The 11761-nt window shown below is 37.7% G+C and overlaps 1 protein-coding gene across 1 annotated transcript; it reads right to left on the reverse strand.

The window, feature by feature from the left end:
• Positions 1-1646: 1646 nt before the first annotated feature.
• Positions 1647-6230, reverse strand: LOC130988557 (ribosomal RNA small subunit methyltransferase-like). Its single transcript, XM_057912441.1, has 2 exons — positions 5953-6230; positions 1647-2902 (listed from the first exon to the last, which is right to left on the reverse strand). The coding sequence occupies exon 2, from the start codon at positions 2889-2891 to the stop codon at positions 1833-1835; it is 1059 nt and encodes a 352-aa protein (XP_057768424.1). The 5' UTR covers positions 2892-2902; positions 5953-6230; the 3' UTR covers positions 1647-1832.
• Between the last annotated feature and the right edge of the window lie 5531 nt (positions 6231-11761).

Here is an 11761-nt window from a genome sequence, read left to right on the forward strand (position 1 = left end):
AGCGACTATCCAGAAGCACAAGCGTATCTTGTGTATGATACAGGAAAGGTTGGATTGAATGGAAGATATCATCTTGAAAAATTAGGTAGCTGTTTTTTAATTTTTTCCCTTTACATTCCCATCAGGCAATTGTTGGAAGAAATCCATTAGCCTGCTAGAGTCGCTCAGAGGGCTGATCTGATTAGTGTTTAAAAGACTTAGAAATCCACAGAGGTTAAATATTATAACGACAGAACCCCATCCATGATGACCCCTACTCTTGCCCCCCTATTGCTTTATGGAAGATGGATGTGGGCGTTAAATATGTTCAGAAAATTGCTGGTCAGATTTAAATTGCCCTGCATATCATGCCATAAAACATTTAGGGGGCGTTTAATTTGGATGATTAGCCTTGATAGATAAAAATAGTAAGGTTAATCCCTTGTTTACTTTGATGGATTGCAACTTTGGGATATTCCAAAGCCCTTGATTATTTCTATCATTCAAGTTAGTTTTGCTTGATTCTTATCCTATGGAGAGGGTGGGATTGGAGATATCCTACTCTTGGGGATAAAAATACTCAATCCTACATATAATCAGCAAAGTAAACGCCCCTTTACTGCATGATTTTAAGGTCAGTTCTTTCCTGTAATGAAAGATATTTCTAGCCCATTTTCTTTATTTTCCTTTTGATGCATCTATCTAGTGCAAGATCATATTTAAATGAAAAAAAAATGGTCTTTTGTGTTGTTTTTAGCAGTGTACTTCATTGTATTTTCTTATTTAGTATTTGATATTTAAAATCTAAAGATTTGTAATTTTGCAAATTCATGTCATTCTATATCGTTCTGAGAGTTCAGGGCCCAACCTTATTTATATTTATTGTGTTATATTCATCAAACTTTGCTAGTTTATGAATTGATGTCCAGGTTCAAGAATCTTAGTTGGTCCAATGTATGATTCTTGTGTACAGGAGTTTCAGTAACTTCTGGGAGTAAAATCATCATACCATACCTGCTTCAGTTTATCTGGTTTATCTTCAGCTCAACTAATCACTCCTTGAGTAGATATGATTAGAACATTAATTAATTAACTGGACTGGAATTTTGAGAGTTTAGTAACCTTGAGATGCAATGAATATCCTATGCTGCCATGTCTAGGATCTTATGCAAGGCCTTCAAGTAATAACTGTCTTCTTTCTATACATCTCTATACTACAAATATGTTGGTCTTTAGACTTACTATATACAATGCTCTTTCCATGTTCACATTAAGAAATGTTAGAATTACAGCGACGGGTATTTTGCTTATTCAAATTGATTTGAGGTGTGGAGATAAAAACTAAACACTAAACCAAACTTTGAAGTTTTTTGAAAGGAGAAGTAATGAAGAATTTCACATCTGACCAAATGTTATTCTTTAAAGTATTTCATGTTCTATCCTTATCATTCTACAGACCCTTCTTCTTTTTACTGAATTTAACAATGCTAGGGTTTTACCACCTTAATTGGAGAAAAACAACATGCAATATATTTCATGGCTTAGCATATTTTAGAGAAGTAATTAAAAAAAGAAAAAAGAAAACATGTTGAAGAGAAGTTTCCCTTCTTATCAAAAAGATTCCAATGGCTTAGATGGGAATCATTACAATGAAAACACAACAAATATTTACCAACACGCAGTAATGATCAATTCTCCAAACACAAAGAATCGTTACAATGAAATCACAACAAATATTTACCAACACACAGAAATAATTAATCAATCAAACGTATGTGATAGACTAAGAGATTCTCCAATTTAAACAAAACTAATAAGGGGCAGAAATAACAAAAACACAACCAAAAATCTTGTTAAGAAAAGTGAATTCCAGCCTTATTAAACAAAGAAAGAAGGTGCATAAAATCAGCTTGAGCAAGTTTTGAGGCTCTTTTATCCTCAAAATCACCCGATTTTAAAACCGCCAAAATCTTGTTTTTAAAATCAGAGCCCTTGGCATCTCCTCCATCATCCATCTCCATATCATCATCGTCGTCTTTCCATTCTTCCTCAGCATCAATGCTCATATCCCCCAGTGTATTCCCCAAAGCAGATAAGCTCTGCGCAATCTCGGCATCCTGATCGAATCCATCTGATTTCAGCTGCAACGCTTGCAGCGTCTTGAAATTCTTCTCAAGCAACGCGAGGATCCCCTTCTGCCTGAATAACGCGCCTAGGGTTTTGTTCTTCCGATTGAAGCAGATGCGAACCAGTCCGTCCCACTCCTTGAAATTCACCGGCGGCAGCGGCTTCCTCGGCTCGATTCTGACGACGGAGGAATCGACCTTTGGCGGCGGCCGGAAATTGTTCCTCCCGACCTTGAGCAGGTGATTAACCCTAGCCAGAAGCTGCGTGTTAACGGAGAGGCGACAGTACAGGCTGTCGCCGGGCTGAGCGACGAGCCGCATCGCGAATTCCCGCTGGAACATGATCACCGCGCACCGGAACAGCGGGCGGTGAGACAGCAATTTGAAGGTGAGCGGGGAGGAGATCTGGTAGGGGATGTTGGCAACGCAGATGTCGAAGTAAGGGAGATCGCATTTAAGGACGTCGCCTTGGATGACCTTCAATCGGCTGGAGTAGGGAGTTCCTCGGAAGCGGCGCTCCAGCTCCAGCACCATGCGCGGGTCGAGCTCGACGGCGATGACGCATTTACCGACTTCAAGAAGCTTCTTCGTGAGATTTCCTGTACCCGGACCGATCTCGAGGATGGTGTCGGTGTGTTTGATGCCGGATTTCTGGACGATTGAGTCGACCAGGAGAGGGTTCTTCAGTATATGCTGGCCTTTCGACTTGTGGAACGGGATTCCTCCCTGGAAGTGGGTGGCGCCGCCTCTTTGGGGCCTCTCTTTCCTGATTTTGCCTCCCGCCATTGTTTGGTTTCCTAGAATTTAGTTTGGGATTCGGTTAGGTTATATTCCTTGTAGTAATATATCTCATTAAATCAGCCATTACATAATTAGCGGCTCAACAAATAACACTCTGCCTCTAATCTATATATATATATATATATATATATATATATATATAGGGTAGAGATTTTTAGATACTAGTGGTCAAAGACAACCAGTGAAAAAATCGGTTCATGCTTAAATATTAATTTGACTGATTTTAAGCTATTTAGTGATTTATCTAAAATATTCTTTTCAAATTTTAGAGATCTGATTTTAAGCAATTTTCGAAAGTTATATTTCCAATTTTTAAGCTATTTATTTTATTTTTGTTTCCAAAATTATATTATTGATTAATTTCCACTAGTTTAGAGATTTTCCTAAAAATAATTCTAGATTTATTTTCACATATTTTTTTGGGTTAATAGTGTTTTATGTCCCGAACTATCAGAGTTTTCCACAAAGTGTCCTGAACTTTCATTTTCTCCTAAAAAACCCTGGTCTTTCAGTTTTTTCTATAAAATGTCTCGCTATACAAAATTTGGTGAAAAAAAGATAAATTATCTTGCCGAAAGAAATATTTTGGGTACTGTCATTGTTGGAAAACCATATTGGGAACCACATTGTTGGAAAACGCTGAAAGTTTGAGAATTTTTTATCATCTTTCCGTAATTGAATTTTGTATAACGGGACATTTTATAAAAAAAACTAAATGTTCAGGGTATTTTAGGAGAAAACAAAAGTTCTGGACACTTTGTGAAAAACGCTGAAAGTTCGGACATAAAACACTATTAACCCTTTTTTTGTTTTCAAAATTATATTATTAATTTGTTTCCATTAATTTAGTGATTCTCCTAAAAATAATCCTAGATTTGTTTCGGTCATCATCTTCTAAATAAATAGGAGTACACCAACAATATTATCCCTAGTTTTTTAAGTTTTTTCAATCATCCATGTCGACGTTATCGTCTCCTAGGAAACTAGTTATCAAAACTTTCGAGTTCGCATACAAAGAATTCGATTGTCTCATCGTTTGACAATTCCACGATGAGGCGACAATGTTGACAACTCTTATGAGCCATCGATCTACACACAACTTTTTCGACAAACATTCATGGATGAGAGCTATCCTTTCTACTCACGTGGCTATCCGCAACTACAATGCACTCGACATTATGCAGAAACTTTACAAAATTCGTTATACGCCTTGAAGATTTTGTAAAGTTTCTACACAATGTCAAGTGCATTGTAGTTGCGGCTAGCCACTTGAGTAGAAAGGATAGCTCTCATGCATAAATGTTTGTCGGAAAAGTCGTGTGTAGATTGATGGCTCATAAAAATTGTCAACAATGCCACCTCATCGTGGAATTGCCAAACAATGAGACCATCAAATTCTTCATATGTGAACTCGGAAGTTTTGATGACTAGTAGTTTCCTAAGAGACAATAACAACGATAGTGTCAACATAGAGAGAGAGAGAAGAGGATGACCGAAACAACTTAAAAAACGTGATGAATGGGGGATAATATCGTTGGTGTACACTTATTTAATTAGAAGAGGATGATCGAAACAACTCGGGAGTTTTTATTTGTGTATATCTCTCTACATTGCATCATTCAATATGGATAAATTTCAATTGTTTGAATCAATCGGAAGATAGATTTGATTTGAGGATATTGTATATCCTCAATATTTGATTCACTTCCCTCTTTTCAATATTGGTGCGCGAAATTTTCATTTAAACGGAATTAATTTAGGAACTCAATTCGTGTGAAATTATAATCCCACAAAATTAAGAACTAATTTTAAGGATGGAATAAAACCCTAATATAAGTGAAGACCAAAAATCGTGCAAAAAAAATTTCTACACTTCGTTGAAGCTTTTATTACAAGCACTTGACGGTGCATTATTTTGGTGAAGGTTGATTTTGAGGCTCTCTTGATTTTGTTCGTTGAAGCTTTATTACAAGCATTTGACGTGTATTAAGATAAAACTCTCTTGATTTTTGTTTAAGAAGAAATATTCTTTTAGTTATTAATCTTACTTAATTATTTTTATTTTAATATAAAATTAAGAAAAGGGCTTGTTTTAGAAGTTATCTTACTTAATTATTTCTAATTTATTATTCGTTTTCAATAATAGCGTCTTACCAAAGTTTTCTTTTTTTAGATTATCATGTAAAAGTTTTTTTTTTTAAATGACGTTTTCAAATCTTTGATTATTTTTACAATTTTATTTTTAATCTTTCACGCTTGACAGGACTAAATTAATGGAAACAAATCTATGATTATTTTTAGGAGAATATCTAAATTAGTTAAAACAAATCAATAATATAATTTTAGAAACAAAAATAAAATAAAATAATTTTCGAAACAAATAAAATATGTGGAAACAAATATAGAATTATTTTTAGGAAATTCTCTAAATTAGTGGAAACAAATCAATAGTATAATTTTGAAAACAAAAAAAATATGTGGAAACAAATTTAGAATTATTTTTAGGAGAATCTCTAAATTAGTGGAAACAAATTAATAATATAATTTTGAAAACAAAAATAAAATAAAATAAAATAAATATCTTAAAATTCAAAAATATAACTTCCGAAAATAACTTAAAAATCGAATCTCTAAATTTTGGAAATGATATTTTATAGAAATCACTAAATAGCTTAAAACAGGTCAAATTAATATTTAAGCATGAACCAGTTTTTTCACTAGTTGTCTAAGACACTGTAAAAATTTGTGTTTACAGACCCTAGCTTAAAAATCTTTACGGATCTATATATTATATGAAAACACAGTTTTCTAATGCCCCGCAAAAATTTTGACAGTTTTTTTTCACGCAAAAATTTTGACAGTTTTTTTTCGCCAAAATTTCAGGCATATACAACTGTGATTTCGGTAACAATTTCAAAAGTTCAAACGTGATTTCAACAACAGTTTTACTCAAAAATATGGATAAGAGCAATCAAAATAGCAAAATTCATTCAATATCTTCACCATAAAAAAAGAAACGTCGAGAGAAATTGTCTTCCGTAAATACCTTTAGGCGGCTTGAGGGTTGTACTAGTCCCAATGACGTGGCGAAACCAGTGGGGGAAATAAAGTCGACGGCGGCGCCGTGCTATTGTAACAGCAAATTTGTGCCGCGCTAGAATTTGTGAAGGAGAAGTGAGACAGAGGGCGAGAGGCTATAGAGATGATGGTGTGTACGGCGGCGGCCGTGGCTACCTGTGACTGTTGCTGCCGCCGAAGAAGATAGAGAATATATGCGAGATTCACAGAGAGATAGGGGATGGCTCGAAACTCGAAAGAATGGGGGAGCTATCTATACTTCTATCTATACTTATATTAAAGCACAAGTTTGGGCTGAATTTTTTCCCGCCAATTGCAGCCTCTTTTTATCCAATGTGTAATTGCTTCAATGTTTGTCTGTTGGAAATTGAGCAGAAATGCAGTTTACCCACCAGGTTTTGGAGCCAAAATTTGAATTTGAATGCTAATCTTGGAGCCAATTTACTGCTCAATTAGCCTATAAATATAAAATGATTTGAGACCATCTTGGATACAATTTGCTGTACAAACTTTCTCTCTCTATTTTTAGTTAATTTAATTCTTTTTTATGTTTTTTAAATTTTTACAGTTTTCATGTTTTTATGTCATTTTTATTTTGCTGTACAAACTTTCTCTCTCTATTTTTAGTTAATTTAATTCATTTTTATGTTTTTTAAATTTTTACAGTTTTCATGTTTTTATGTCATTTTTATTTTGTTTAGAATGAGCACTTTTTTTTGGCTATTTACTACTAGGGTGTCGAGTTCTTCATATCATTTGTGATTCTATACAATATTTATTTAAAAAGTAGCTAATATTAGTATAGATTTTCTCAGAAGATCAATGGAGCGCAGAAGATCTGGAAAAGACTCAATCTTTCAATGGAGCACGGAAAATCTGCAAAAGCCCCAAAAGGTTTTAGTGTATATTCAAGATTTACAACAAGTAGGCATCAAGAAGAATAAATACCATAAAAAATGAAGAAAACACAATCTTTCAATGGAGCACGGAAAATCTGCAAAAGCCACAAAAGGTTTTAGTGTATATTCAAGATTTACAACAAGTAGCCATCAAGAAGAATAAATAACATAAAAAATGAAGAAAAGGGGTGTTTATAGCAGAAACACAAATTGGAAAACTGTGTAAAAGATGATTGAGAGGAGTTTATAGGAGAGACACACTACTCTACAAAAAATAAAACAAAACAACTATTCTTTTAAGAAGTAGATATGCATAGATCTAACAAAATAATACCATAAACACAAAATAACTCAAAAACGAAAAAACTAATATGGCTACAAAAATAAAGATCTTATGCAATATTAAAAAAAAAAGCTTAGCAGGAAAAAAAACTTATTCTTTTCAAATGATATTCATAGATCTACAAAATAGATCTACAATATGATACTATCAAAACAAAAAAAATAAAAAATAAAAATAAAGAAACGAAAAAAAAAAATTAGATCTTATGCAAACGAGGAGAAGGCCGAGATCTGGAGGCTGGGCTTGGGCGACGCCGTCGTTTGAAACGAAGATGTGGTGGCGTTGGCGGAATGTGCAGAGGGAGGCGGCAGGAGTCGCCGACAGGAACTTCACTACGGCTCCTCCACCGCCGAACGAAGATGTGGTGGCGTTGGCGGCTGCTTCGCCATTTTCGCTGTCAGTATTTTCGTCCGATTCTGAAATTTAGGTGTGTTGGGAACCTTGTGGAATATCCTAACCCTTGTTTTGATGATACCAAAATTCATAGGACTTAAATGTAATAGACTAGAATCGTTTTGAACTCAAGTGTTAGAGTTCGTTTCTAGTTTAGTTGCGGTGTCAAAGACTGAAGACTGAAGAATGAAGACTGAAGACTGGAGTTACCAACTGAAGTATCAGTTGAAGAATCAGTTGAAGACTGATTATTTAATGCGCGCCACAGACTGATACTAAAGTCAAGTATCAGTTGAACATTCCTCCTAGGACTGATCTTCCAACGTTCAGAGGAAGCCACGTACGCTCAAAGTACAGCCGCATTAAATGCAGAGATATCTCAATATCTTATCTCTGCAGAGGTCATTCCTATCTGGTGGCTACTTTTCAGAGATGTCACATCTCCTGTCCTTCAAAGAGAGCCGTTTCCACACAGACAAGGAACCTCGAAGATTGAAGCCTCAGCCCAAATTCGAATTGCTCTCCAACGGAAGAAATCTTGAAGACGATTTACGCCAACGGATCTATTCAAGAGTTCTCCTACAAATAGCGCTCGAGGATCACTTCAATCTTCACCGATTCAACGACATAAGCTGAAGCTCTGCCGAAATAGCTACTCAGCCTAAAGCTTAACCGCTCAAAGCTTGAATCGAAGAAGAGAATTCCAAAGCCAAAATCAGTCACTGCTGATTACATATATTCTCTTAGACCCTAGGCATATATTCTGTGTACTCAGAAGCCAAAGGTCTAACTTGCTTCAAAGAACTTGTTCTTTGTAAGTATAGTTGGCACTCGTTTAAACCTCTCCCCCATAAGAGTGTTTGAGTGACTCGGAGATTCAGGAAGGTACTCTGAACTCTGAAAGGAAAGTCTGAGCACGAGGTGTGCTTAGCAGGGAAACCCTACGCGAGTTGTGTAGGTGCTGAAATCCTATACGAGGTGTGTAGGTGGGGAAACCCTACGCGAGGTGTGTAGGTGCTGAAGAGAGTTTATCTTCAGTTTACGGTTTGCAGTGCACCAGGCAAGCACTTGCGGAGTGGATTGTTGGTCTGATCAACCAGCCGTGGATGTAGGAAAGAGTTTTTCTGAACCACGTAAAAGTTTCTGTGTTATTTACAGCTTTCAGTTTTACATTCTTAACTGTGCTATTTCTATTGATAAAACTGAACACTGACTAACAGCAAGAGAAACCCTAATCCAACTATCTGCTCCACCGAGGCTATTCGAAACTAAGTTTAATTTCCGCTGCGTATGATATCACTCTGACTCACTATCCTCTGATAGTAAGGAAGAGAGATATCACCTTCATCTTTGCAAACACGACTGAAGCCCTTACGTGGATCAGTTAAGTTCTAGTGACTTAACTGATAACTCTTTACTGAAGAGCTTTCAGTATCAGTCGTCAACCCTGTTGGTCAAAACTAATTTCGGTTAAACAGGTGTCTGGTTTGCATGAAAAGTTTCTTTTCTATCTCTGACTGAGATCCCTCTGATTGAGGTTGGTAGATAGATTAAAAATAGCCTATAGGTGTATTCCCCCCCCCATACACCTATTCGAGACCCCCCGGACCTAACAATTGGTATCAGAGCAGGTTGTTCGCAAGAACTATCTGTCTCTGACTAGTTCCTACTTGAACTAGATCATTTCTTAAAGGTCTCGAAGAAGTTTTACTCTTTCTTATTCTTGTGCTTGCTATTTGCTCTATCTGCTGTTATCTGTTCTCTCTTTTTTGATGGAGACTAACCACAGCAGATTATCTTCTCTACCTATGTTTAGTATTGAAAAATACGACATATGGAAGTTTCGGCTTGAAAGCTTCCTCACCGCCCAACATTGCAGAATGTGGGAAGTCATCACCAGCGGTCCGATCATCATCACCGAAACTGTAAAAAGGGTTCCTAATGACATCCATCAGGAACCTTACGATGAGGACCAGCCCAAGTCAAAGGCAGACTTCACCACAGAAGAAAGGAAGCAAGATGAGTTAGACAACCTCGCCAAAAGCATCATCTCCGGCACCGTTCCTGACAAGCATGTCATGAAGATCATCAAGTGCAGAACAGCAAAGGAGATGTGGGACATTCTGGAAAGAATGTGCGTAGGTTCTGAGGAAATCAAGGAGAATAAGCTATCCATAGCTTGCCAGAAATTCGACTCCTTCCTCATGCTCAAGAATGAATCTGTCGAGGAAATGGAACAAAGATTTAATCTTATATTGAATGAAGTTCAATCCATTTCCAAAGACAAATACACTCAACGAGAAATCAACCTGAAGATTCTTCGAGCACTGCCACGTGGAGAATGGCAGATCTACTCAGTCGCTCATCAGCATAAGCCAGGATTCAGTCAGCTCCCGACAAACAAGCTTTTCTCCGATCTCATGGCAAATGAGTTCGACCTTATGAGAAATCTTGGTAACAAGAAGGCTGGATGATCAGACGAAGATGGTCCATCAACCTCAAGAGGAGTTGCACTGAAGGCCTCGATCAGAGAAGGCAAGAAGCAGATCAAGGAGCCAACGGAACTCAACCCTGAGGACTTCTTCAGTCAATATGCCCTATTGACTGACAGATTCAACAAGATGGAGTCCAAGTTCCGGAAGTACAGAAGGTTCCACAAGCAGCACTACAAGGGAAAAGAAAGAGAAGGGGACTCCAGACATTCCACAGATCGAAGCGGAGAAAGGAAGTCAGCCGCTTACGACATCAAAGAATTGGAATGTTTTGGATGTAGAAAGAAAGGGCACTTTCGACATGAATGCCCTGATTTGACTCCAGTTGAGCGCAGGGAACTGAAAGCGAAGAAAGATCGCAGATCTTCGAAGAAGAAAGCGATGGTTGCTGATGATGCTGATTCTTCCAACGACACATCAGAATCATCCGACTTCGACAGTTCCAGCTCAGATGATGAGAGCCGAGCCCTGATGGCCAATGAATCAGAAAGTGTAGCCGACAACAGCTACGACAATGGAATGAATGGCCCAGAGGTCAATGTCAGGAAACATAAAAAGAAGGAAGAGGCCAAAGCTTCAATCAGAACGTGGTATCTGGACAGTGGCTGTTCGAAGCATATGACGGGCTACAAAGAATATCTATCCCAGTATGTTGAGAAAGCTGGATCCAAAGTTGCATTCGGAGACAACTCGATTGGAGAAACAAAAGGCTACGGTGTGCTCAACATGGGTAACACCAGTATCAGTAATGTTAGCTTTGTTTCTGGTCTTAAACATAATCTGTTGTCTGTGAGTCAATTTTGTGACAGTGGTTTCACAGTGAAAATCAAAAAGGATGAATTCACTGTTAGAAACAATCAGAAGAAGGTGGTTCTGAAGGGATTCAGACAAGGGAGTCTCTACGTCGTTTCTTGGGAAGACAGCCCACCAGAAACGTGCCTTATCAGCAAGAGCAGCTCGGAGCTCAATTGGCTATGGCACAAGAGACTCAACCATCTCAACTTCAAGACGATCAACAAACTTGCTAAACATCAACTGGTAGAAGGTCTTCCTTCTATTGTATTCCAGAAGAAGCAAGAATGTGAAGCATGCCTCAGAGGAAAGCAGACGCGGACGTCATTCAAGTCAAAGACAGGACACTCCTCTGGAAGGATTCTGCATCTACTTCACATGGATCTGTTTGGCCCGATCACTCCAAGAAGCTACAACGGTAGGAAGTACACCTTGGTAGTTGTGGATGATTATTCACGATATACTTGGGTTATCTTTCTCTTCAAAAAGAAGGAGACACTGGAGGAACTGCCAAAGCTGCTGAGAAGACTGAGCGTTGAAAAGGAAGTCAACATCATCAGCATCAGATCAGATCGTGGGACTGAATTCCTCAATACTGTCATTCGTGAGTATTGTGATGAACAAGGAATCAGTCATCAAATTTCTGCAGCAAGAACTCCACAGCAGAATGGAGTCGCAGAGAGAAGAAATCGGTCTCTAAAGGAAGCAGCCAGGATGATGCTAGCCGAGTCAAAACTCCCCTTGAAGTTTTGGGCCGAAGCAGTCAACAACGCATGCTACACGCAGAATCGCTCCTTCCTCACTCAGAGACATGGAAGAACTCCATACGAGTTATGGAAGAACAGAAAGCCATCGATT

The sequence above is a fragment of the Salvia miltiorrhiza genome, chromosome 6, assembly GCF_028751815.1.
Source record: "Salvia miltiorrhiza cultivar Shanhuang (shh) chromosome 6, IMPLAD_Smil_shh, whole genome shotgun sequence".
NCBI lineage: Eukaryota > Viridiplantae > Streptophyta > Magnoliopsida > Lamiales > Lamiaceae > Salvia > Salvia miltiorrhiza.

Excerpts from the sequence above, each read along its gene's own strand:
- LOC130988557 (XM_057912441.1), bottom strand. The coding sequence starts at position 2,891 with ATGGCGGGAGGCAAAATCAGGAAAGAGAGGCCCCAAAGAGGCGGCGCC.